General features: G+C 39.0%; 1 protein-coding gene across 2 annotated transcripts in view; it reads left to right on the top strand.

The window, feature by feature from the left end:
- The window catches only part of FTO (FTO alpha-ketoglutarate dependent dioxygenase), a 249,494-nt gene extending 231,117 nt beyond the window's left edge, over nucleotides 1-18,377 (top strand). For both annotated transcript variants that reach the window (XM_061469046.1, XM_061469045.1), the window contains one exon: nucleotides 17,322-18,377. In XM_061469046.1, coding sequence (XP_061325030.1) covers nucleotides 17,322-17,472 — 151 coding nt within the window. In that variant the 3' untranslated portion in view covers nucleotides 17,473-18,377. The remainder of the gene's footprint in view (nucleotides 1-17,321) is intronic.
- Nucleotides 18,378-27,383: the final 9,006 nt, after the last annotated feature.

Raw genomic sequence — 27,383 nt, 5'->3', positions numbered from 1 at the left:
AAATCTCTTTTCTCTGCCCTCTTTAATGTACTTCTAAAAAGCTGGAAGCAAATGTTATTCCATGTTCCTCTCCATGTTACTCTATGTTATTTGTCTACCTAGTGAAAACCAGAAGGATAAGATACTATGCAGGGAATTCATCTTGGGTTGTCCAGTATAATACCTACGTTGTTTTCAGATGCATGTGGTTTGAAGCACAAACTCATCAATTTTCAGTCATCTTTCTCCCTGTTGTTGCATCCAGTTCTATAACACATTTGGTCCTGATCACTTAAGTGACCTGGCAGAGCTAAATCCTGTCCACATGTTTTTTAACCATATAAGTCTCTGTGTTATCTGCAGAAATTGTCAAGTAGCAGATCATTGCCATGTACTTTCAGAATACTGATGAAAATGTGATTAATACTGGCCACTATATTGCTCTCTGGAGGAATCCCTTATGAGGGTCACCATTTAGTAGTCATTCCCCATTGATGTTTATCTGTATGTTACTTGATAGGCATTACTCACTTGTGGTATATGTTCTGTTGACATTCAATGCTACTTGGAAAAAAAACACCATTCACTAGCTAGTGTAAATCAATTCATCCTATTCCTCCATAGTTTCTTCTAGTAACTGAACTTGTAATCTTTAAGAGTCTGTTCAATAAGATTTATTTTCCAGAAAAAAAAACATGCTGATTGGCATGCTTTATATGTTAATATTATCTGTCAAATGAATTCTGTACCAGCTTTTCTGTTGACTAATAATCCGCAACATGGCCTATAGATACCTGAATCATTCTATTTCCTTTGTCATGATAGTAGCACTCTAAGAGTCTTTGTAATTTCCAGAATTCAAGTAAACATTATTGGGCCATAGAGTTCTTCAGTCTTTTACAAGTTAAATGCACAGCATAGTGCCAGACTTAAAAATCTCAAAGAAGGCTGACTATATGCAGAATGGAATCTGTTCTTTTTGTGTGTGTTCTTGAGCAAGTTCTTGAGCAAGTTGTTGACTAAAAAATGTGTCTGAACACAGCTAACAGCTTCCTGGCACAGCTGTAGCTGACTTCTACCAAGAGGGTTTTTTACATCAGTAGATGATAATTTAATTACGAAAATCCAGAGATGCATAGAATACCATCCTTCATTGTTTCTGAGTGAAAAAATCAAAAAGGCAGACTGGAAAACTAATATTTTAAGCACTGAAGTTTTCATAATGCAAAGGCGTTCTCTTCAATGTATTCCAAATCTTCTAATTAGAAAGATTACAAATATTTCTAGCAAACTGGTACCTGCTTTAAATTATCAGGCAAATGTAAGGGAACAGTATATTTCTAGTATTTTGTAAGGAGGAAAAAGAAAAAAGAGGGGGAAGAAGTCCATGTAGCAATCTCTGAGGACTTGAAAAGAGCCTGTGCTTACAGTGTGATTTCACCAGTGTTTCACTCTGGCTACCCAGACAAGCCAACAATAAGTAAACTGAGCCTGGTAAAGTCATTAAGGTTTGGAAAAGGGATATCAAATTGGTATCTGTTAGCAGAAAGTGGCTAAGCCAGGCCTGTCTTTGTTAGGGCATTTAAGCAGAGAAAAAGGTGAACGCATACTTTGTATTTTAGATTAATATAATAATGATGATATATGAAAAAGTGAAGCAAGTAGGAGGGATACTAGGTGTGTTGCATGCTCAGGAAAGTCGTGTTTCTTGTAACAGAGGAAGAGAAGAAATTTCATCAGCAGTTCATTGAAAGGAATGACTAGCAGTTCAGCTGGCAAGCAATAAACTAGGAAAAATTGAGTCTAAAATAAAACATTCATAGACAAAATAAAACATATGGAAGGCCAAGGCCATCCACTGTTCATAAAGTTTAAATAACTGTTCTTCAGCAGACACAGAATGAAGACAAAACAGTAGGTCTCTTGTGAGAGTAATGAAATAGATACTTTTCATTATGTGTATGTCTTTCTTTCCTATGAATCTGCACCAAATACAGAGGGGTGGACAACTTACGGCACCCAGCAAGAGAAGATTTCTGTTTCCTTGGGCTCAAAAAATGACACCATTATCCACAGAATTTGAACCTGAAAGCGTGGTAACTAGGTAGGTTACTTGGCAGAAATCCCTGAAAAGTGCTGCTGGTTTATTATTGTAGTCCTGCATCACTTAACATAACACATGGAAGATTCATGCTCGTTGTGTAATGAATTAGAGAGAACAGTTCACTGTGATATAGGGAGTAGGGACTCAATATGATGATAGGTACTAGGGTAGGGATAGAATGGCTACTTCAAGTCCTTAAGAAAAGTTAATCATGTATATGTATATTGAGCACTGATGTGTAGATCATCTCTAAGTGAAGATCATCTTATCATCTACACAGTGAAGCTTTTAAGCCTGTGTTGAACTTGAAATATATTTAAAAGTTCCACTAAGCTAAATGAGATTTAATTATGTTACTATGCATTTTACTCAGATCTGATAGAGGGTTGAATCTGGTCCTTGATTAACTAATATAAGAGGTCTTCAGAGTTCTGATGTGATGTTTTAAGGGAAATTCTGTGACCGAATAATGTGAGAGTAGCATTGCCAGTTTATCAGCGTAGATGTCAGCTTCTTTAACTAACAAAAATCAGGTTTTGTAGCCATTTTATAATAGAGACTTAATCAAGAAAAAGTACGTAGATCTTTGAGCATGAATTTGAATTGTGCTTTGCAAATACTAACAAAATAACCCATCTGAACTGCTCTTAAGGCATTGGCACCATATATTTTATTATCATTAGAGTGTTCCCTATAGCAATAACTTCACCCAAGAAGAATTTCAAGAGTAGTTGTGTTATCTATTGAAAAGCAATTTTTTACTTTCTGTAGAGGCAAGATAGTTTTACGAATAACTCAAGTTTACTCCGAAGGCCATTTCAATCGTCCGTAGATCTTATGATATTATGTTACCTTCTTTTGTTTGAAATTCACAGCATAAGAAAGAGAAAGAATGACATAAATTGGATGTTAGAAGAGTTCTGAAGATAGACATCAGAAGAATTCAAGAGTAAGAAAAGAACTCAGCATTATTTGTTATTTTCCATCCCAAAGTAAAAAGAGAACAGAACATCAAAAGCATCAGTAGTGAGAGGTGGCTCAAAGCCAGAACTATATATCATAGCATATAAAACAAGTGAGTTGGCACCACTAAAAGGTCTAAAGTCTTAGTCTGTGGTTTAAAGTCATTGATATTGCAGTCAGAAATATATCTTACACCATGGAAGATGATATGAAAAGCTATATGCATTTGTTGCAATAGATGTTTTAGGTTTTACCTACTGGAAGCATTTTGGTACTCGCTTGGCTGAGTAAGTCTTTCTGGTGCTGAGGGAATTCAAGACCAGTGTTGGAATCTTATGGATCAGGGTCTTGCACTTTTTTTAAACACTCATGGACATAATGTCTGTGAAAGTAGGACAGAATCAGATGTTATTAGACAGGTGCATCCCTGTCTAATAATTTTACATCAATTCAGTCTGTACTGGAATTTTAGTTGGCATTAAAAATATTGCAGAATTACAATCCACAAAATGTGGAGGGATAGTGATGATGAACTATAACATTGAATTTCTTCCCTTAATGCAGTTGAAAATAAGAAATGCATTTATTCACATTGTATTTTGGCAATGCTAATTATTTACAAGTTAAAATAGAAAAGGGTATTTAACACCTATATATAATGTTTTCAGTTATTTGAAAGGGAAAGGATAAATAGAAAAAAATTCTGAGGTCTTGTTTGGTAATGAGAAAGATTACTCCACTTACAGAAGTAGAGAAGCATATTTAGCATATCGTTGCCATATGATTTTTATTTGTGCCTGTATATATGTGTGTGTGTGTGTGTATATATATATATATATGTTACATATATATATATATGTTACATTGTAGCATGTCCTGGGACATCAAGTCTATTTCTCTGCCAGCACTGGAATTTGTTTTTCCGGTGGTATATTTTTATAGTGATTTATCCATAAAATATCACTGAATAAAGCAGCAGCCATGGTGAAATTCTGTAGTGATTGAAATGGGACTAGTTACATGAGGCTTTCTTTTATTCCTAAACTTCTTTTTCCCCTCTTTGAGACTCCTGGCCTTTCTTGTATCTGTTTTTCTCATTTCCCTATTATTTGTTCTCTCCTGCTTCTGTCTGACCTCTTGTTGACCTAAAGGAAACTGTGTTTTAGTCCACAGGATTGCATTGCTCTTATAGTATTAGTTTCAATATATGTCATAAACATTCTGGTTGCAGGCTACAGCCGAGGTGCACAACACAGGGAAGACAATGTAGTTCTGCAGCACAATAAACCTTTTTTTTGTTCCCTAAGCCACATAGGAGTTCAAGGCCGTATCTCTTGCTAGAAAATGTGCTGTAAGCTCCTCTTATATGGATGTGTGAGTATATATGTATCCATGTTTCCAGGGAAATATGTATGTATGTACACATATGTATGCATACCACAAGTTATAGTGATAAACAAGATCTTAATTTCAGTATGCAAATAGAGATAGTCTTGTGGTTGTTCAGGTTTCCCTGTCTATCATAGTTTTCTTTTGGCTAATGAAATGTGCAAATGCACTGGAATGGACCGAAGCTGAGAGTTGCATTTCAGTAACAGTCCCGGAGCAGCTAGACAGTATGGCTCCTGGGACAGGACCTGTTTTGTGTCCTAAGAAACATCAACAAAGGACCCTATCATGTAAAATCATGCACAGAGTCCTTCTTGCACAGCACTTGCTACAGATATCTAAGTTTGTGGTTCCATTCTGCTCCCCAGTACTGCCCCTTCGGTGTCACCCTTGCTTTGGTCCTGACGGAAGCTATAAGATTTTGAGGATGGGTTGTGTTAGCAGCTTGCAGCACTTCACAAGGAAGCACTTTGGCCTGAAAGGATTACATAGCTTTGATGTTGCAAAGATATAGCCCATTTCTGCCCAGTCTGATTTAAGGATCAAATGATATGGTTACTGATAATTGCATTCAGTCATGTTTCTATTGATTAATTTTCACACATAACAGGGTTTTCTCATACAGCAGTTGATTTTTAGTCCTGTAAAAAGTTGTCTTAGGGAAAAACATACAAGAAAACACTCAACAAGAAAAATGTTTCAGCTTTCTTGCAGAAGTCCAGAGCCCACAAACCCTGAAGTTCTTTGGAAGATGGGATTCCTTACTTTAAATGACAGGGCATTAAAGAGGAGAGTCCTCACTCTGCAATGTCATCTAAAACCACCGAATGTTTACATTTCTCCTTGACTATATGACATCCACATAGAAGGAGTACAAGAGATAAAGTGAAACAGTACATGATGCTAGAAGCATCATTAACTTTTCACTGGCATTCTTTTGGAAAATACAGCATCTTTTGAAAAATGTGCCATATGCATGGCTCAGTCCCAGATCTTCCAGGAGTCTAATACTGGCAAGGGAAGGCATCTGTAGCCCCCTGGGAAGCAGGTTGTGGAGGTTTTCTTTTCTCCTCTTTGTTGGTTTTTATTTCGATTTCCTTTTCCTTTCTTTTTCTCAGTCATTTAACGCTGTTCTGCACAACAGAGGGGAGCATCTGGCCCCAGGTAAACACCCAATAAAATAAATAGGGGAAGTTCACAGCTCCCTTGGTCCTATTGCGTCTGTCTGTCTGGTTGTGGGCTCAACAAGATAACCATGCATCAATTTACATTGTCCAGGCTATCTTCACAAGCAGAAGTGCTTGAAACCTTATTTTAATAGAAGCTTAGATTCTGGAGAATACTGTAAAATCTCTCCAAAGGCTCCAAATCAGCAATTCCATCTGTGTTTCTGCAAATGTAGAGGAACAATGCCCCAGCTGATTGTGCAAACAAAATGAAAATTTTAAAAGTGCATAAAATCAATACTTTGGGGAAAACAAGTCAGCTGTGTTTATACTCAGCGTATAGCAGACATTTTGTTTCTTTGTCTGAAAAAATCATAGGAAAGCAAGAATGGTAAGTGAAGTAAAACAGCTGATCATACAGTGCTACAGAGGGGAATGGAACATCAAATACCTCGGCAAAGGCTTAGAGCATTTTAGGTTCCTTTTGAGAGAATATAAATTGTATTGGGGTTGATATATTTCTGTGTTGTTTGAAGTCAAAGCCAAATATTCCCAGCATAGAGGGAATAACTCACATCCCATTGCTGATCATGAAAAGTATATAACTATATCTATTCTGTGGTGCTGAAAATTTCCTCCTAAATGCTGCTTTTTTGGACTGATAGGATTTTTTGCAGGTATTGGCATGAAGGGCTGTGTATATAAATATGTATGAACATGCTTCTCATATTGTCAGGATACTTTGCTTGTATACATATTATTCTAAAAACAGGAAACAAAAACATCTGAGAAACAGGGCTGAAAGCGAACAATTTGTAGACCTATAGGTTAAATTGGATTAAACTTCATCTTTCAGCAAACTCTGTGTTATTTATTCAGTTTTTCTCTGGGGGGTTTCCCTACCCCTTACATGTTATAGAGAGCAGTGATATTTCTTAATTAAAAAAAATCAAACAGACATGGAATGGAGGCTGGCCCACACAGCCATTCTCTTGTGGGAATAGGAGTTGCACTGATTTTCTCATCACAGTATCACAGTATCACAGTATGTTAGAGATTGGAAGGGACCTCGAAAGATCATCTAGTCCAATCCCCCTGCCAGAGCAGGAACACCTAGATAATGTTACACAGGAATGCGTCCAGGCGGGTTTTGAATGTCTCCAGGGAAGGAGACTCCACAACCTCCCTGGGCAGCCTGTTCCAGTGTTCCGTCACCCTCACTGAGAAGAAGTTTCTTCTCAAGTTTAAGTGGAACCTCTTGTGTTCCAGTTTGTACCCATTACCCCTTGTCCTATCATTGTTTGCCACTGAGTAGAGCCTGGCTCCGTCCTCATGACACTCCCCCTTTATATATTTATAGACACTTATAAGGTCACCCCTCAGTCTCCTCTTCTCCAAACTATAGAGACCCAGCTCCCTCAGTCTTTCCTCATAAGGGAGATGTTCCACTCCCCTAATCATCTTCGTTGCCCTGCGCTGGACTCTCTCCAGCAGCTCCCTGTCCTTCTTGAACTGAGGGGCCCAGAACTGGACACAATACTCCAGATGCGGTCTCACCAGGGCAGAGTAGAGGGGAAGGAGGACCTCTCTCGACCTACTAACCACCCCCCTTCTAATACACCCCAGGATGCCATTGGCCTTCTTGGCCACAAGGGCACAGTGTTGGCTCATGGTCATCCTGTCGTCCACTAGGACCCCCAGGTCCCTCTCCCCTACACTGCTCTCTAACAGGTCGTTCCCCAACCTATACTGGAACCTGGGGTTGTTCCTGCCCAGATGCAGGACTCTACACTTTCTCTTGTTATATTTCATCAAGTTACTCCCTGCCCAACTCTCCAGCCTGTCCAGGTCTCGCTGGATGGCAGCACAGCCTTCTGGCGTGTCAGCCACTCCTCCCAGCTTAGTGTCATCAGCAAACTTGCTGATAGTACACTCGATTCCCTCATCTAAATCGTTGATGAATATATTAAATAATACCGGTCCCAGTACTGACCCTTGAGGCACTCCACTAGTTACAGGCCTCCAACTAGACTCAGCCCCATAGACTACAACTCTCTGGCTTCTCTCCTTCAGCCAGTTCGCAGTCCGCCTCACCACCTGATCATCCAGACCACACTTCCTCATTTTAGCCGTGAGGATGCTGTGGGAGACTGTGTCAAATGCTTTGCTGAAGTCAAGGTAGACCACATCCACCGCTCTGCCATCATCCATCCACCGTGTTATTTCCTCATAAAAGGCTAAGAGATTGGTCAAACATGATTTCCCCCTGGTGAAGCCATGTTGACTGCCCCTCATAACCTTCTTATCCTTGATATGCCTTAAGATGGTACCAAGGATAAGGTGTTCCATCACTTTCCCAGGGATGGAGGTGAGGCTGACCGGTCTATAGTTACCCGGGTCCTCCTTCTTGCCCTTTTTGAAGACTGGAGTGACATTTGCTTTCCTCCAGTCCTCAGGCACCTCTCCCGTTTCCCAAGACTTGGTAAAGATGATGGAGAGGGGTCTAGCAATGACTTCCGCCAGTTCCCTCAGCACCCGCGGGTGCATCCCATCTGGACCCATGGATTTATGGATGTCCAGATTGCTCAACTGGTCTCTAACCCATTCCTCATCGACTAAAGCAAACTGCTCCGTCGACCTGACTTCATCTAAGGTCTCAGGGGTACAGGGCTCTTCAGGACTGCCTGCAGCAGAGTAGACAGAGACAAAGAAGGCATTCAGTAACTCTGCCATCTCTGTATCTTCTGTCACCAGGGCACCCATCTCGTTCATCAGTGGGCCTACATTGCCTCTGGTGTTAGTTTTGTCTGCCATGTATTTTAAAAAGCTCTTTTTGCTGTCCTTGACCCTTCTTGCCAGGTTTAATTCTAAGGATGCCTTAGTCCTCCTAGCTGCCTTCCTACATCCTCTAGCAGCAGCCTTATATTCCTCCCAAGTGGCCAGCCCCTCCTTCCATGACCTGTAAACTCTCCTCTTCCACTTGAGCATACCCAGCAATTCCCTATTTAGCCACGCAGGTCTCTTGGCCCTCTTCCTTGACTTCCTACGTGTCGGGATGCTCCGATCTTGAGCACGGAAAAAGCAGTCCTTGAATGTCAACCAACTATCTTGGGCCCCTTTACCTTCAAGCAGCCTTGCCCATGGGATTTCCCCTAGCAATTGCTTGAAAAGGCCAAAGTTTGCCCTGCTAAAGTCCAGGGTTGCAATTCTACTTGCTATTCTACTAGTCCTGCCACACAAGATCCTGAACTCCACCATCTCGTGGTCGCTGCAACCAAGGCAGCCCTCAACCCTTACTGCTTCGACCAGATCCTCCTTGTTAGTGAGCATGAGATCCAGCAGCGCTCCTCTCCTGGTCGGCTCATCCACCATTTGCAGGAGGAAGTTATCATCCATACACTGGAGGAACCTCCTGGACTGCGGCTGGGTGGCCGAGTGGTCCTTCCAGCAAACATCAGGGAAGTTAAAATCCCCCACGACGACCACGGCCTGTGACTGTGAGGCCGCTCTCAGGTGCCTGTAGAAGGCCTCGTCAACTTCCTCACCCTGATCTGGTGGTCTGTAACAGACACCTACAACAGTATCCCCCGTGCCAGCCTGCCCCTTAATTCTCACCCACAGACTCTCAACTCGCTCATCATCTGTCCCTGGACAGAACTTGGTGCATTGTACTGGGCAGTTTCTAGGCCTGTTGGACAGAGACCATGAAGGAGAGGAAAAACTCATCTCTGCATCTGATACCAGCACTGTTCGTGGTGGTATTACAGTTGCTGCAGTACCATTTACTAGGTATTGCCCTTTGGGAGGGTGGAGTTGGTGGACGTGGTGAGGAACGTCATTGATAATCTCATCAGATGTATCTTTTGGGTAGGTTTCTGTTTATTAATTCACCCAGAGTAAAGGTGAATATATTAGAGAAAGGAGCTTCTTGTGTCCTCTTTTCTTCCATTCTTTCTACCCAGAGCTGGAATGTCTCTGGGGTTTTGGGGCTTTGTCTTACAATCCTCACTCTATAGCTGAAGATACTGTGCAGCAAATCTTTATCCTTTCCCATAGTTTGTTAGCTTAATAGTTTAGAAAGACTGAAGTATATTTTTGCAGATTTTAATTAATACTGAAGCAAAGAAAAAAAAAGACTTTTTTTTTTTCTCTACAGTTAAAGCAAAGCAAAACATTCTTTAAAAAGTAATTTTTCAGGTTTTCATTTATTTCTACAAGTACATGTTAAACACGCTCTGGTGCACCACTTGAAAACTCTTAGCAGTTGGACTCCACCAGTTCTTTGGTTGCTGTTATTTCAGCATTTGGAAAGTATTAACAATTTAAGTTTTTCTCTTACCTGATTTATAATTTGAGTAATGATAGCAACTCTGGCATTTTGAAGGTCATAGAACTGTCACTTAAACCTTTTCAGCATCAGCTTCATTGATCTTTCTCCTGCTTCTCCATGGAACAGCAAAATGCACTATGCAGGCCAGTGTTAAAAGATGGCCTCTGCCATAGGTTCACTTTGTAGAAGTACATGCAAGGATAACACTGGCTGTTTCCAGGCTATTCTACTGTGTCACCAGTGATGCCTCAGGATATTTTAGCAGCCCCTCATTTCCAGGGAATGGCTGATTTTGGAGGCATAAAGCTCTCGGGTCAGTGACTGTAATCTTTGGTTCACTAGAAAGAGCCAAATGACACAAGTCATTATCAGCTTTTGAAAGAAGAAGACATGAAAGATTGTCTAACATGCCATCATGTGTATTTTTACTTGTATATTTTGCAGCTGATACATTTTTTTTCTTGGATTAAAATTTAACTGATATTGCCTCCATCCCTTCGTAAATCATAGAATCTAGTGTTCTGTTTTCAAGCTTCTTATCTAGAAACAAGCTCATTTTGTCCCTTCCATAAATGCAGTCCCAGTCTCAGCCATTACTTGTGGCTGGGCACACTGTAGTTACAGCACATGAAAGAACATCAGCAGTGACTTGATGTAAGTGGGACAGACTCCTTGGGAATACACTGGGGATCAGATGTTCAAAAGAATGAAGCACTCTGCTCTCTTTCCATCTGGCCACTTCATTTCACTGCCTGTCTGGGACAAGTACTTCTGAAATCTTGTTTGGAAAGTCAAATATTGATGCAATTTGTTTTGTTCTTAAAAGACAGAGTAAACCTGGTTTTAATTGTGCAGAACCACACTAGGGACAAGCATGGAACAACTGAAAGAGATACTCTCCTTCAAGGTTCATAGCTTTCTGATTGGTTAATTAAAAAAGATAAGAATATATTTGGATTACGAGTTAGATTGAATGCAGTAACTTCAGAAATTCCAGTTTGGGCATGATAAAAAAAATAGGATTCTGTTGGTGATGAAGAATTTGCAGCCATATAAAGGAAACATTTTTAATGCTGTTACATTTCAATGTATTTACATTTTCTCCATCCTTTGGTTTTCTTTTCAGTAAACTCTATTTAGGGTACAAATTATGGCAGTTAATCATAATACCAAGTGAAGGATTTGTAAATATTGTCTTGAGTATGTTTTACAGAGTTAAAAAGATCAGAAAACATTCCAGCCTTACCTGTATTACACTGAGTGATTAACTAAGCACCATTTTCCAAACTTTGTTAAAACCCCTCAACTTTGGTGAAGTTACAACTGAAATACTGATATTTTTATATATTATACACTGTCTCAGGTCTTGGATTAGATCTCCAGAAGAAGTATTCCCTCTTATACAGCTGAGCTGGGCTGGAGTTCTATCCATGCCAATGAGGGCACTGGTGACATAATGACTGCTGCACATTTGGCTTCCAGTGGAAGAGTTACCATTTCTTCAACTGTGTTTGATTTCACTGTTCTTTGAGAACAATGTGTCCTTTCTCTCCAGTGGCAAGGGAAGCTGCCTTCCACCTCCGTGAAAGCAGCCTTCTGTTTCGCATGTTTCTGCAGTTATCTCAGCTTTGTGCTGAGCTCTGTAATTTGACTATGGATATACTAAAGCTCTAGTGGGGTTGCCTCAGATACGACATATATAATCGCCCTTACCATTTGACCCCTGTATTGTTCCATGGGGCAAGGTAGGAGCAATGGAGGCTTCACGTGACCCCCTCCAAGGGCTGATGTCAGAGGTCAGCAGTTCCTCACTGGTTGGCTGGCAGAATATCCTATTCATCACCACTGGTACGTGATGGACACGCTAACAAGTAGATCCAGTTATAATGTTGTTCTCAGCAGTCTACTTGATGGCCTTAAACCTTAATCAGTGGTTAGAATTTTTCACTTGTTGCCAGCTGCAGTGACCAAGCAAATGCCTGGAGTAGAAGTAAACTTAAAATTAGGCATACTGTAATTTCTGAAATAGCTAATGCTGGAATAGGCACCTGATTGGAAAGTAAATGCTTTTCAGATTTCTCTCCCCGTTCTCTTTTATAATGAATTACATTTATCCCTTCCATCTTTTAATTTCTCAGGAAGAGAAGCGAAAGTTCAGTTCTTCGAATAACAAAGGTGACTTTTTCAGTCCTTTTAGAGGACTTTATCTCAATCCTATCCATGTCCAAAATGGAAGAAGAATATGTATTTACAACATCAATTTGAATTTTCACTTTAGAGTTTTTCTGTGCTTTACTGAGAAATTCAGTTTGATAAACACTTTTTCTTTTTGTGGCAACTTTGAAGTTACAGAACATCACATCTTGTTACTCCACATTGTATTAGCTGACTTACAATTGCCAATAATATAACAACTGTTATAAATGGATAAAACATTTAAATGCAGTATCCCTTGCTAAATTTCACTTTGAGGAGCTATGTTCAACCTTTTTCATTCCTCCCATAGTTTCTTTTGAATGGTTTTTATTATTATGCTTACTAGCTTGTGTCTATTGTGATTGATTTCTGGAAAAGCATTTGAAATCTTGCCCTTGTTGAAATCACTGGAAGTTTCATCTTTGACTTAAGTGGTATCAGGTTTTAATTGTGATGCATTAAGCATCAGAAGTAAATTTGTCATACCTGTCAACAGGGTACGCTATTGGAAAAAGAAAACTCAAGGTTAACTTATTTGAGTAATTATATGTATATATTGTATGTAATCTCATATTTTCTCTGTGCTTTGCATGACAGTTCAGATAGCTGAGAATGCACTGTGTTCTTTTACATATGCTCTGGCAACTAAGAATGTCATTTTGAAATGGCATAGGATAATCCTAACACTGGGATTAGAGTAACTGTATATAGTTTTCATAGTAATTTCCAGGCAGAGGAAAGGTTTGAAGGACAAGGATGAAAATATCTAAACCTGCAAGCAAAGCTCTGTGTGCCAGTTACCTGTGCTATTGGGATCTGTGTTCACGCAGCAGAGCTACGTTGGAACAGTAATAAATAAACCATATTTGATCAGGCCCACATTTGCAAAGTTGTTGTGAATATTAAGGATGGAAGATACTGTCTAGAGAAGCTTTTGCTGTTATCAAAGCAGCAGGTTAGCAGTATTGTATCATATTAATCAGTGTCAGTATGGGTTTAACGAATGCACTTATCTTAGTAGGGTGATCTGAACACTGTTCTTACCTGGGATATTGATTTAAAAGATACTGTGAAGTTGTGAACCACAGCTCAGTAGCACCTTTATCCTAGCATGAATGGAGAGCGGAAATAATTCCCATGTAAAACATAATTTCAGGAATGATAAAGTAGCATGTATAGGTGGGTGCATACTTTTACAAATGCAGAGCAAATATCCCTTCCTCCCTTTCTGAAGGTACTAGTACATACAGAAGATGGCCAGACCCACGTTCCTTGACTTACCTTATGAATGTCTGTTCACGTGTTCTTCATCAGTGTTTGAACTGCCAGGGGTAGGCAGCTAAATTAGTACCATCTAGGAAACAGGACTGTTCATATCATCTGCGTACTCTTTTGCACCTGTGCAGTCTGAGCCACAAATTGACCTTTATTGATCTGATTTGACTCTACCTCTGTGAAGCAAACACTCAAGCACTGCGATAGAATCCAGGGTCCCTAATTGACAGTACCTTATATAGGTTCCTAGCTAATAATACTTATTTGCATTAATCACATTCATCAGCAGAACCTGTGACCACCTCCTGGCTTATATGCAGTCCTGTTTCTGACAATGGAACAAAAATGTATCTATTCTGAAAAAAGAGTATTTTAGGTATATTGATACTTGATACTTAATAGTTGCAAAACTTAACTGTTAGAATGACTGTTTTCCAAATCAATGGCTCACGCATCACTGTAAAATATATTGATTAAAAAACAAAGCACAGTGTTAGTCATTTAGTCAGTAGAGTGATGCAATACTGAAATAAATTTATCCTTTGACTTTTGCATTAACCTTTTATTGACTGCTTACATACTCATAATTAACACGCACTTTAGCTAGCTTGGTTAATTTTAGCATTGTGATCAGTGTCCTCTAATGTAGCTGACACCCTGATCATCAAAATGTCAGTGCAGCCCAGGGGACCCTACCCAGGCAACTCTCTGTCCCAGTGAATGTGCACCTGCCTGTGGTGAAAATAGCCACCTTCCAAGGGGAAGCATCATGTATTGTCATACAGGTAGTCATACCAATGTTTGTAATGACTTAGGTGAATTTAAATTAATATGTAGCTATTGGTAAATATTAATGCTCAAAGTCCATTTGGCAAAAAGAGACAACAGGGGGCTCAAAAGTCTGTGAAGTTAACAGGGGAGAGGTGATGATAATATGCACCACAACAGTAAATAAATGGTCCTTAAAAGTGGGCTTTTTTTTTAACTGGAACCGGCACATTGTTTTAGCAAGAAAGTAGGATCCGTGGAGTTTCATGCATTCTGTATGTCTTTAGACAAATCATCTTTTCTGTACTATATTGGTGAGCGTGTGTTTTTATCAGTGTTGGAGGATAATTGCTCTGAAATATATCATGGGAGTTTTTCTATTCTCCTGCTGTAAATAAGGTATGAAAGATGACTCTTGATTTGGGATCTGTTCTGTCTATCAGAGCATGTGTTATTCCCATTCTTAACACATTTTCTGCATATGATACACACAGATTAGATCTACTCTCTTTTGGAGATTTGACTTTGTTAACTCAAATAACAGTTTTTAATTGATATATAATATGTTAATTAACATACAATATTATAAATCTTGGCACTTTCCTACTACCATCATACTTTAGTGTTTGCAGTGTTTCCACTGTTTTTGGAGCTTCATAAGTTCTTTGGTATCTGGGAAAAGAAGGAATTTTTTTTTAATCTGAGTTATCATTGCTGCTTACTTATGTTAGCTATCTTGTCCCAGATACAAAGGAATTTGAAACAATTCTGTGCAGTTATTTAAGTGCCTTTCATGCTCTACATCAGTTTAAAATGGTGCCGCTATCCTTCTGCAGGATCTTCAGGTCTGTTACTCTGCTACAAATTAAAGACCATTATAGGAACAGTTTCTCTGACAGAAATTTATTAAAATCAATAGTAATACACTCATCTGGAAAGGAGGACTGCTTCTGCACCCTGATTCTCTCTCACAGGTCTGCTATCAACAACACATTTTTCACTGAAAGAAGAAGCATACCAGCTTTTAGCTTCTTCACCATTTCAGAGCTCTTTTCATTACTATTCATGTCTCTTTTCAGTTTCTCTCTCACAAATGGAATGAACAGCTATTCCCTCACGTTTAGTGTTCAGGCATTTGTGTTGCTGTAACTGTGGCAGCAGTCACAATGATGTTGTGACTGGACAGCCCATGAGCAGCTACTGTCAGTTTTGCAGACCACATAACATGCCTTCAGCGTTTACTGGCTGGGCTTCTTGATTTGTCATCTGCAATATTCTCTACATGGTTAATTTATCCACTTTGAGATTGAAATGCTTAAACTGGAATATCTTATGCTACCCAGTAAATTGAGCATATTATTTTGTGCCAAGAGAGAAAATAAAGCAAGTTTTTAAAAGCCTTACAGAGCAATGCTGTAATTAGTTTCAGCTTCCCCTGCATATTAATTTTCTCCTATTCCTCTCTATAATTTGGAAAGTGTTTTCAGAACATGCTGGTACAATCAGTTAAGTACCTCTCAGAACTCATACACTAAACTGCATTTGCTATAACAACTATTATAAAGCAGCCAGCAAAACAAATCCTCTGTTATTCTGTACAGTGCAGCTTATCAATGCAAACAGTTTAATATTTATGCTAAGAGGATTGTCACAAGTAGCTTCTGTTCCTTTAATTCTTGTTTTAAATAAATAATGAGAACATTTAAACACATTACTCTTCCCAGGGCCCTGAGGTCGGCTAATCTTATTATTTATGAAGTGATGTGCTACATAATAGTACTTAGTGCATGTTAACAGATGCTATTATCAGGGGCTGATGTGGAGAGCTGAAGATATATTGGAATGTTATGTGTTAATACTGTCCTTGTAGTGTAATGTACGATGGATTGAGTGCCCAGGATGCTGGTGTGGCAATTAACCACACACCAACATGGGTGTAAAACTGAAGTATGTTTTCTCATGGGGATTACACTGCCATTAATAATTCCCAAGAGAAGAAGACATCTTTCATTTGGAAACAGCCTCTTCCAGAAGGCTGACAGTGTAGACAAGGAAGTTGCATGTGTCAATGTTTCTAGAGTTCATTTTGCAGAGATGAAAGACATATACATGTTTAGAACAACTTCAAAATTCAGACCAAAATTATATGCTTTGTAGAACATGAATTTAAAAAAATGTCTTTCAAAAGGCAAAAATGTGTTTCTACAATTTGCTTGTTATCTCTTTGAAGAACTACATAGACCTATAGTATATGCCAAAATTATAGTGATGTTTAGCATTTTTCTGTGTCTTGGCCTATTGCGAGCATTAACTAATTAATCAGCAACATGCAAATTGTTTAAGAGGAGGGGAAAATAGAGGGGCAGAAATCCTCCTTGAACCGTGACAGTTTTTTTGATGCAGCATGTTGTATCATAGCGTAATCTTAAGAGATGTGATAGTTGCCACTTACAAAACTTTCTTCTGCAGGCTGCAGTTCAGTTGAATAGACTTCAGTAGTATTGATGAATAATCCATTTAATAAAAAACACTGTAATTTAAACATCTTCTCTGGGGACTACCATACACTAACCTCTTAATTTAATTTTATTGAAGTTTTGCCCACCTATTCATCATTGGAAGTTGTTATTAACCACCATTTCCATTTATCTTTATAGAATTTTCTCATTTTATATTGCCTTTTTCAGAGCTAAGCAGGTTGATACACTTGTAAATCTCCAGAATCTACAAAGCTAGTCTGGCTTCTGTAATATTGTTTAATCTATCCCCCCTGACCTTAATGCAGTAAATTCAGTTTAATCTTTCTCAATAATCTAGTAATACATTGGAAACTGGCGAACATTTAAATCTGATAATGGTTTAATCGCATACTTTAAATAACAGCTGAGATAATGAAAAAATAATTCACCATATAAAGGTACACTAACTGAGTTTTCTCTGTGATTGGCTTTTTGAGAAATCCCTATAGGAAATACAAAGCCTACAACAGAAATCCACTGGAAATGAACAATCCATTTGGTCAGAAGATGTGGTATTTCTTTTTTATTATCATCTTTCTCTTTGAATTAATGCATGAATGTATCCTCGCTGAGTATTCAGTTTCTTTATATAATTTTACTTAAGCAGTTCATCTGTTTACCTTTCATTTCAGATGCCAGTCAGAAGCAGCCGAGAGCTTGCCAGAAGACCAGAAACCAGAATGCCATCCCTTCTGGACAGATGATGAATGTAACATGTCTCTGCCATATGATCTTGAAGAAGTAATTGCTGATCTACAAAATCTTGTTCAGTGGGTAGAATAACAAGTGATCTTCTAGCCTAGAATTGTTGATGCTCATCATTTGCATTTTATCATAAGTCTTTTTAGCGTTATGATTCCTTGACCGTGCCATATGTGTCAACTCAGAGGTTACCAGTCTTCCCACAGTACCTTAGATACTGTCTCATAATAAAGAAGACCAGGCCCCAGATCTACAGAAATGGGCAGCTTTTAAGACCTGACGTCCAGAACACCAGCCTCAGTTCTCTCCTCCACTCTTAATTCCCATTGACCCTACAGCCCATAGATATCCATGTTTACACAGGTCCCCTTGGCGTCTAAATTTCAGCTTCCATGATTCCCTAGAGCTGCCTCTGGCTTGGCAGGTTTGGGCAACACAAGGTGTAGCTCACACCTGTGACAAAGCAGAATCCATGATCTTGGTGTCCTAGTAAGAGACCAGCTTGAAGAGAGCCTGCTGGATAGCTTCAGAATAGATCTGTGACTTTTTCATCCACTAACACAAACAGAGCTGCATGAGGTGGTGGATGAGGCCTTTTATGCAATGGCTGTTCATTAGAGCATGTTTTCAGATGAGGAGCTCTGGAGGAGCATCCTGACGTAGATCGCAAGACTTTCTTGCTGCTTTTCATTATGGCAGTTGAGCAGTGCTGGGAGAGATTTCTGATGTGAATCTAGACTTCCTGGGCTCCCTGGAGCTCAGAATTTGATTCCTAAGCATTACTTTGTTTCTGCATATTCTGAGCCCTCTTCTGAGTCCAGGTTTTCCCAGAGTACTGTCTGAAGAGCTGATGGACCCAAGTAAGGGTTTCCATTTGGTGTCAGGTCTCCTGACAGCAGATTTAATGTGATATTGGGCATTGCGACACCTGTGTTGATCTAGTGAGATCTATGAGAACAAAACCAGAAAGATTATTAGAAATAGAATCATAGAATAGTTAGGGTTGGAAAGGACCTTAAGATCATCAAGTTTCAACCCCTGTGCCATAGGCAGGGACACCTCACACTAAACCATCTCACCCAAGGCTTTATCCAACCTGGACTTGAACACTGCCAGAGATGGAGCATTCACAACCTCCCTGGGCAACCCATTCCAGTGCCTCACCACCCTAACAGGAAAGAATTTCCTCCTTAGATCCAATCTAAGCTTCCCCTGTTTAAGTTTGAACCCGTTACCCCTTGTCCTGTCACTACAGTCCCTAATGAAGAGTCCCTCCCCAGCATCCCTATAGGACCCCTTCAGATACTGGAAGGCTGCCATGAGCTCTAAATGGAGCTGTTTGTGATCTGTTTTGTAGTAAGATGCTATCAAAAGAACAGTTCTATGCTGGACGATACAGGGCACTCCTGAACGAGAGAGAAATTTTTCATTTGGTTAAGATGCTATTTTAACTTGAGCTGGTGTACACCTTCTCTTTTGCCATAGAAAGCAAAAGAAAATCATATTATGGTGAAACAACAGTCTGTATTACCACTACGAAAGAAACCAAAGAGACTCAGAGCTTGACATTGCCACAAAGCAATGAATATGCCTCATGTGTTAATCTTCCTCTTAAAAACACTGTTGAGGCCAGGCTTACCCAGAGCGCAGTGTTCTGCGTGGGGCTTCTGCTGCCGAAAATTATACTTTTGACAGCATAACATATGCCAGACCTCCCTGGAGCTTAAGAAGCTGTGCCAGCAAAAATTCAGTTTTAGTGGTATAAAACTGTGTCCACACCTACCAGCTTTTGCCAAACAATTACATCAAGTAAAGATTGTACCTCTTAACACCCTTGACGTGCTTGTGCCAGCAAAAAGGATGAAGACCTGCATCGAGCATTTTCATTGTAGTCTTAGACTTTCTCAGAAACTGTTAGCCACCCTTTAGAATGTAAAGACTCTCTGAAGAATAAATTATTATTTAAAGTGGGTTTGAAAATATTATAACCTTTATCTATACATGTATCTATTGTCTTTTGTGCCACAGATTTCTTAACATTTAAAAATCCTATGTTATGGGCATACCTTTTTGTTTCCTGCAATATCTAAAGCTGGCTTTACCAGTGGGCAGATAGCATATATTTGGATTAATGCCACACTAAATACTGTTTGCTTTGGAGATCACTTAGAGAAAAGCTAGCTGATGATGTGGGAATTCTGCTTTTGAAAAGGTAATTCTCACAGAAACAGATATTACTTTGGAAATGAGCAAGATGAATTCAAACAAGCTAATGATGTAACACTGTTAACATAGCATTTGAGGGGATTGTTTGCTTATGCTGTTACTTTATGATTAATTTGTGTTTAATTAAGCCCTGCTAGAAACCATGGTGATCACAGTATTGAAATGCATCTGACAGCCATTAAGGGTAGAGAAGGCACATCAGTGCTGTAGTTTGTAGCTGAAATGGAGGCATAGTGTCGTGGTTTAAACCCAGTCAGGTAACTCGTTCACTCACTCCCCTCCTTCTTTCCCTCCCCCTACTCCTGGAGGGACGGAGAGTCAAAAAGAATGCAACTCCCACGGGCTGAGACAAGAACAGTTTAGTAACTAAGGTATAACACAGATCACTACTGCTACCACCAATAATAATAATGATAAAGGAAATAACAAGGGAAGAGGATACAACACCTCACCACCAGCTGACTGATAACTCACCCCCCCAGCCCGACCAAGCATCGACCGGTACCTCCTCCAACCCCGCAGTCTCCCAGCCCTTCCGGGTAACTCCCAGTTACCTCCTGGGCATGACGTGCTGTGGTATGGAATACCTCTTTGGTCAGTTTGGGTCAGGTGTCCTGTCTCTGCTTCCTCCTGGCTTTCCCTCCTCCCTGGCAGAGCATGAGGCTCACAAAGTCCTTGGCCAAACCAAAACATCCTTGTTATCAGCTCTGTTCCCGGGCTGAAAGTCAAAACACAGCACTGCACCAGCTACCAAGAAGGAGAAAAATGACTGCTACTGCTGAACCCAGGACACATAGTTATTAAAAAATGATCAGCAAATAATTATTTCCAGCAGTAGTGGAAAAAAAAAAAAAAAAAACGAACAAAACAATGGTTTTTTCTTGTATTAAGAGACTGCTGGCAGCAATAATAGAATTTTTTAAAATACATGATTCTAGATCTTTTCTATGCTGATGATTTAAGCTAGTGAATTAGCTGAACTAGTACTAGCTTCAGTGCAGTCATGGATGGCAACAACAGAAAAATGAACACCTTTGGAATGGATAGGACCTAAGATCCACTGGCAAAATACCAATAATCAAGTGGTTAAAGAGAATTAATGCTCTCTGTTTCATTCCAGTCTCACATCATCTAAATCAAGAGTAACTTGACTTGAGTTCAGAAGTATAAGAAGTATACAGAAGTATAAGAAGATTTCATATCTCCAAAGCCCACAGGTTTTGGTATGAGTAAGGTTGATGGAACTGTTTGAAGTATGTAGTAATGCCAAAGGGTACCCCAAAACAAGAATGTGGTTAAAGGTTAATATACATAAAAAAACTGAGATCAAGTGTAAATTACTTCTGTGTTTGGACTGCATACTAGAAGCAGACAAATACTTTAATGGTTTCTCTACTTCGTTCAAATAGCTATAATTTAGCTCATGTTGCAATGATACTTTGGCAGTCCATTTATATTCCAGCATTAGATAACCCATTTCTATTTTGGATGAGTTGAAAGGCACAGCCTGTAATGAATGTCCTGTGTATAGCAGCTGTTTGCCAAGCCTGGGTGCTCTAGAATCATGAGGCCAAGGTCAGTTTTTTCAGGGAAGAGGTGAGAGCATAAATTAGTCTCTAACATTAGATTCAGTGATTCTTTTTAAATAGTGAAGTTCATGACTTTGGTTACATTTACTTTTCATCAGCCATGAAAGAATTAAGGTGGAATAGTTCACTTGCAAGTGTGAGTCAGGTTAAATGGATTGCAGAAGATACAGATCTGTTTGCCTGTCTGCACTTGCCTTTAGACAATATTCATCAATTTTACAAAAGCTACCGACTAAACATGGAACCAATACAAATGAAGTGCTTGAGGGCTTTCTTTTAAAAAATCTGGTACAGAGTAGGTTTTACCCTGATAGAAGGAAAATGTTGCCAGAAAATGAAAAACTTTTATTGTTTCCGTAATTTGGGGGATGAAAGGTAAAGGCTGTTTTTAAGTGTTTGATAGAAAACTGCTGTGTTATGCACTGTAATTAGAAATGTTTTTATAATGCTTTATTCATGTCTTCATATTTGAAAATATTTTATCCTGTAGGTCCTTTCTTCTGTTTAGAAGGTTATGTAAATAAAAAATAGTAATCTCAATACAGTAGATTTTAAAGGCATCATGCTTATACTCTGAGCTTTACAGCAGATTCTGATTATCTAATGTGTAAATAAGAATGCCATGAGTAATCACCAGCTGGAAACTGTCCAGGATGGGTAACATGCAACGTAATAAAGATCCAAATCGGTTGCCTTATTGTTATCCAGATATGGTTTTAGTTTCACTGGCAATGATGCAAGATGCACTTTGAAGTCATGCTGGACTTCTTTATACTGGGGGACTGATTCAGGGATTCCAGTGCCATAACAGGCAAAAAAAGGAATTAAAAGAATACTAAAATCCATCATGAAAGATAGATAAAATATCATAGTGTGTTACGAGTGGGCACTGCTCCTTTTTCAGTTATTGTAGTGTTGTTACCATTAGTCCTGTGTTATGCAGTGGGATACGGGTTAATGTAGCAAAGATTAAACTAGCCCAGGAGCTGATGTCTATGCTGAGATGAGAGGAGGGGAAGAGAGATGAGATGGGATGCACATGAGAAGCAAGGGTTGTGCTTTCTCAAGGCCACTTTATTAACTGAACTCATATGGGAGTTATTGAGCACTAACTTGTACAGTGCAGGTCAGGATCTCTCCTGTAATAGTTACCACCTGGTGCAAAATAAATGTTGGCTCTGTAACCCCCCACTCATGCTTCTGACAGCTGGTCCTCAGCTAGGACCATTGTCCTCTTGCACCAAGGTTGCAGAGTTAGAGAGTGGTTGTTCCACTATAGCAACAGGTATGAGAAACCCTGATCCTCAGCTTCAGCCTCCACATCTGTCCTACAACACCTCCTTGGACAGAGTTCCTCTACTGAAAATCTCTTTCCCATTTGAGATTCAATTCATCGCAGCTTGTCTTCTGACCTATCCCACCAAGACAGTGAGTTGTTATGGATAAGGGTCAAACAGAATGCTGTTTACAGTAAAGTTTTGTGTCCAAAAATAACAGCCACTGCACTAACCTAGCATTAAAAGGTAGGAGCTGTTAGGTAGTGACAAAATAGGCAAAACCACCAACATTCAATGTTTCTGAAGACTTTCAACCTGCCCAATTCTGGCCATCACCTCACCCCACCTTTAACGGAAGAGACAATCGGGAATAGAACCACTGTTCTTTTTCCAGTCCGACCTGAGACTCATCACCTTCAGTGTGACTGGGCTTGCATCTTAATTTGTGTTCATCTGTCCTCTTCACCTTAGCCTAGGGGCATTCACAGAACAAGAGAAGATGATTTATACAATTGCAGAAAGACTGTGCTTAGTAAAACTGCAGAACTGGCTGAATAACATGTTAAATAAAAAACAACAAATAACTGATAAAGTTATTACATTAAAATGTTGATGTTTGGGTGTGAGCACTTCACACATGACATGAAAAACTGGTTTATCTTTTTGTTGCTTTGGTGATAGCATTCATAATTCACAGGATAGAAAAGGATATACTATGCTATGGTTTACATCGTCTAATACTCCACTGGTTTTACAGTGCTTCTCCATGATGAATCAGGATTTGGCCACAAAAGTTGTTCTCCTCCCCCTCCATATTGTCAAATACTTGTTTTCATGCCAACACATCTTGGTCTGATTAGTCTGCTTGATTAGAGGCTAAAGTAAAAAGTCAGGTGTATAGGATTCCCATTATCCTTTATTTCACTGCTTCTAAGAACAGGTCAGATAGAGTTATTTCAGTGAAAATGTGAACAATCAACTTCTGTTTACCATTAACCTTCAGTTTTCGTTTCTTAAAATCAAATCAGGGCTTAGTAGGCAGTTATTTTCATACATGTCCCTTGATCAGTGGAACAATCTGTCAAAAGCCATTAAAGCCTCTATTAGGTTGAATTGCATTCAAAGCTAAATTAAAGGGCTGTGATGATTGTTTCTAATATAGTATACATTGATTTCTCTGTCTGAGTAGTAACATAGCTTTGAAACTAAGCATGTATGACTAGGGCTTTTTCCTATCCAGCACGTCCTGGGAAGCTTGGTTTCATGTGAAAGATGAATGTCTACATAAAAAAGGAAAAAATGAATGCAGCAAAGTCACCTGTATATTCTCCGAAGCTTTTTCTCCATTTTTTCCTATTTCAGTGTATCCATCATGGTGTAACATATATGGAGTGGGAAGAGATTTCCTAAGGTGCTTTGCTCAAAAACTTCACTGAAAAATTTAATATCTAATTTTAATAATACTTTCAAGTGTCTTTTTATAGTAATGTCTCAGGACCCTTTACACAGAGAAACTGAGGCAGAGGTCAAAAGTGCAGCTGTGTTCTGATTGCTAACACTGGAACTGAGCATACGTAATCCTTCCATTGCTGGCATGTCTCGATTACTTCCAGTTAATCAGCTCAGTTTACACAGTAGAACTTTTTTTCTCCAAAGATGTATCTGAAAATGGAGCTGGAATCTGTCCTCCTTGTGTCATATTTAACATACATTTAATTGCATAACATACAGTAATAAATCATGTAATAGAGATCTTTGAGGCCTCGAATGTCTGATTAAACTTTCCAGTGAATCTTTTCTTTACATTCAAAGTCCCTGAGCTCTCTAATGTGAAAGGTAGATTCTACTGGAACTAATAAATTTTTCCATGGAGAATTTGCAGATACGCAGTATATAATTTAATACAACGCACACTCTTTTAGGTCTAATTATGTCCACTGCACACCTCACAAGGTGGTATAATTGCTGTACTAGGAAACTCTTAAGAAAATACCCTGTGGGTATTTGGATGCTATTTATCGAGGTGAACATGCATTGTTGGAGCAAACTGAAATGCCCATTATGCACCTGTTAGCACTTTTGTCTGGTACCTATTTAGTAATCTGGTAGTACTTTAGTGAGAGCAGTGCTTTTCTAGTTATTTTGATGAGCATCCTAATAATTTATTACCCAAACATTATCAAAGCATTCCACAATTCTTTCATTGCTGTTCTTTCTTTTCTATCCACCGATGCCCTTTTCTTCCCTTCTGTCTCACTATTTATAGTAATTTTATTAGTAAGTTGTGTTCTTCGTTAGACTGACAACCTTAAAGTGAGAAAACTTAAAAACTATTTATCAGGTAGCATTCTCTCAAATTTTTAAAACAATTTAAAGGATATTTTTGCTCCTTGCTCATTTGATATTGCTACATGTGATTTTTATTTAGGACTGTTCATAGAAAGCTGTGAGATATACAGTGATATTTAAGTTTGTGTTATGTATTTTCTAACTTACTCCTTTTATAAAATAAATGATTTAAAGGATCTGTTTGACTGTCATTTGTTCTCCAGAAGGTGTTAGGTCTTGTCTTCAATACCTCATTGTGTTACTTGAGTGTTACTTTTCACACCATCTAACTTCAGGGGCCTACATGAAAAAAATAATTTCTGCAAGCTTCCTCTATGCTGAAGAGTGAGAAGTAAGCTTTTTCAAAGCAGCAAACTTAAAGATGCTCTGAATCTACTATCCAGTGGGGAATCTCTCTCTCTGAACTGTATTGCAATTCAAAGTTAGGTGGCATAGTTATCCTCATCTGCTTACACTGACAATTTAAAACAGATTTAAAAAGATAATGGGGAATTTGTTTTTATTGTTTAAATTAATAGAATTAAATTGTGGTTTATCGCGTATTTTCTATTAAGGAAGGTGCTTTAATTTCTGTTACTCTGGTAAGATTCATACCATAAATGGGTGTGACTGACTTCTGACCCCTGTAATAGTATTTCTTTCAGCAAAACTTTATGGCTCTGCACTAGGTTTAGAAGATACTCTTCTGGCCATGCAACCTCACATTTCCCATATTTGACACAATCTGTTACATTATGTGAGTAGTAGGAACTTTGTGCCTACTAGCACTGCATTTAAGTGTATAAAGTGTTTTTTAATCTTATTTGCTGTAGAGTTTGCAGTTTAAAACATACATAGTCAGGTTAAACAAAGCAATGTCAAGGAAACGTGTTTTGTACATAGAGTAAAAGGTGATGAAGTTTGTGATGTCTGTGATTTTTGGGGAACTTAATCTCAGAGTCTTATCTCCCACTCACAGCAGCTTGTGGAGGGTTCTACTGTGTCAAAGGAATAGTTATCATAAATTGTCTCAGGGCTGTGAATAGCCGGAAGTCCAAGCTACCCCAGATTCAGGTCACAGAACAAGGCAAGGACCAATATTACAAATTATCTTTGATACTGTAAAGAATGCCATTGCAGAGTACAGCAGAACAATTTGATATGCACATGCCTGTGTGACTGAGATACACTGCGGTGTTCTCTATTACTTGGAGGTCCCATTATGCCAAAGACTGCATGCCCAGTTATTCTGCATTACTAGATTCCCGCCAAGAGGTGATGAAAGCGTGAATAACAGAGGCCAGGTCATTCCTTGCCAGGATGGACTGGGACTCTGAGCTAAAAGGAGTTGACAGCATTATTCCCAGATACCCCAGCTTAGAGTCAGCAAGGCATCCAAGAGGTAAGAAGTTTGATTTCTTAGCCTAGAACGTTCTTTCCTTGACTTTAGAAAAGGTTTAATTGATTTAACCAAAAGTCAGTATACAGACAACTGGACAGCCTGTTTGTGAAACCAGTATTATTCCAAAACACGTATCTAGAAAGACCAAGATGAGCATCCCTGGAATTAGAGTCCCTTAAGCTGTTCCTTTTTTAATGTTTCTCTTAGAACCAAAGATTCCCTAGATTTCTCTCCTCCTTTTCATATAAATAGGTTAAAACACATGGCAGTAGTGACCTTTCAAAAAAAGATGCAGCCATCAGGGGGATCCTTGCTTTTCTGGGGGATGCAAGCACAAAAGATGTCACTGCCTTCATGAGTAGGCATCTTGGGGGGGGAATAAGGCACTCTTCCGTTCTCACTCAAGAGCAGTTTGCCTTAAATGAGGCAGAGACTAATCAGGACGTGTTGCTTGTTGAATTTTGAGTTTTACCCTAAATACATTCTTTCTATGGAAAATTTGTCATGAGAACCTAAATTCTCTTTGAGCAGAGGGACTTGTAGTTGTCTTTTCATCGTGAAGACTCCAGCACCCTGTTACATACACTTACTACCCACAAATAAGGGTTTCACAAAGGTTATACATCCTACTATAGCTAAAAAAGTATTCCCCTTTTCTTTCAGTGATAAGACTTTGTTTCTGAGCTAAAAGGTCTCAAATTATATTGCTGAAGCTGCAGGAGTGGAATTTTTCTGTCAGACAGTGTCTTTATTTTGCAGCCAGAGGGTCATGACTAGAAGTGGCTTTACGGAACATTTTCTGAAGTGTTGGGGTTTTTATTCCAAGATATTCAAAGAACCGTCATCTCAGAACCACACTGAGTTTGTGGATAGGTAAAAAGAAGTCAATACTTGCTTTTTCAGTGAGTGAAGATTATGATTTTAGCTTGCAAGTGAATCTTATCTACTAAAGATAGCATACATGCAAGTTTTTATCTATATGATATCCTCTTTGCCTAATTCTATTTCATTTCAGCAGGTATGTGTGAAAATTGTTGCGTAAGTATCATTAAGATACACTTTATAAATTAGGCTTCTGTTACTATCCCATCCCTATTTGGACTTCAAAAGAGCAGACTTTGGCCTCTTCAGGAACCTGCTTAGTAAGGTTCCATGGGATAAAGCCCTAGA

This window comes from Pezoporus flaviventris, unplaced genomic scaffold (genome assembly GCF_033815535.1).
Source record: "Pezoporus flaviventris isolate CSIRO_AGI_PZ_B2104156 unplaced genomic scaffold, CSIRO_AGI_Pfla_v1 ptg000054l, whole genome shotgun sequence".
Lineage (NCBI taxonomy): Eukaryota > Metazoa > Chordata > Aves > Psittaciformes > Psittacidae > Pezoporus > Pezoporus flaviventris.
The sequence above is the reverse complement of the archived record's forward strand: the minus strand, read 5'-3'. Positions and strand labels throughout refer to the sequence as shown.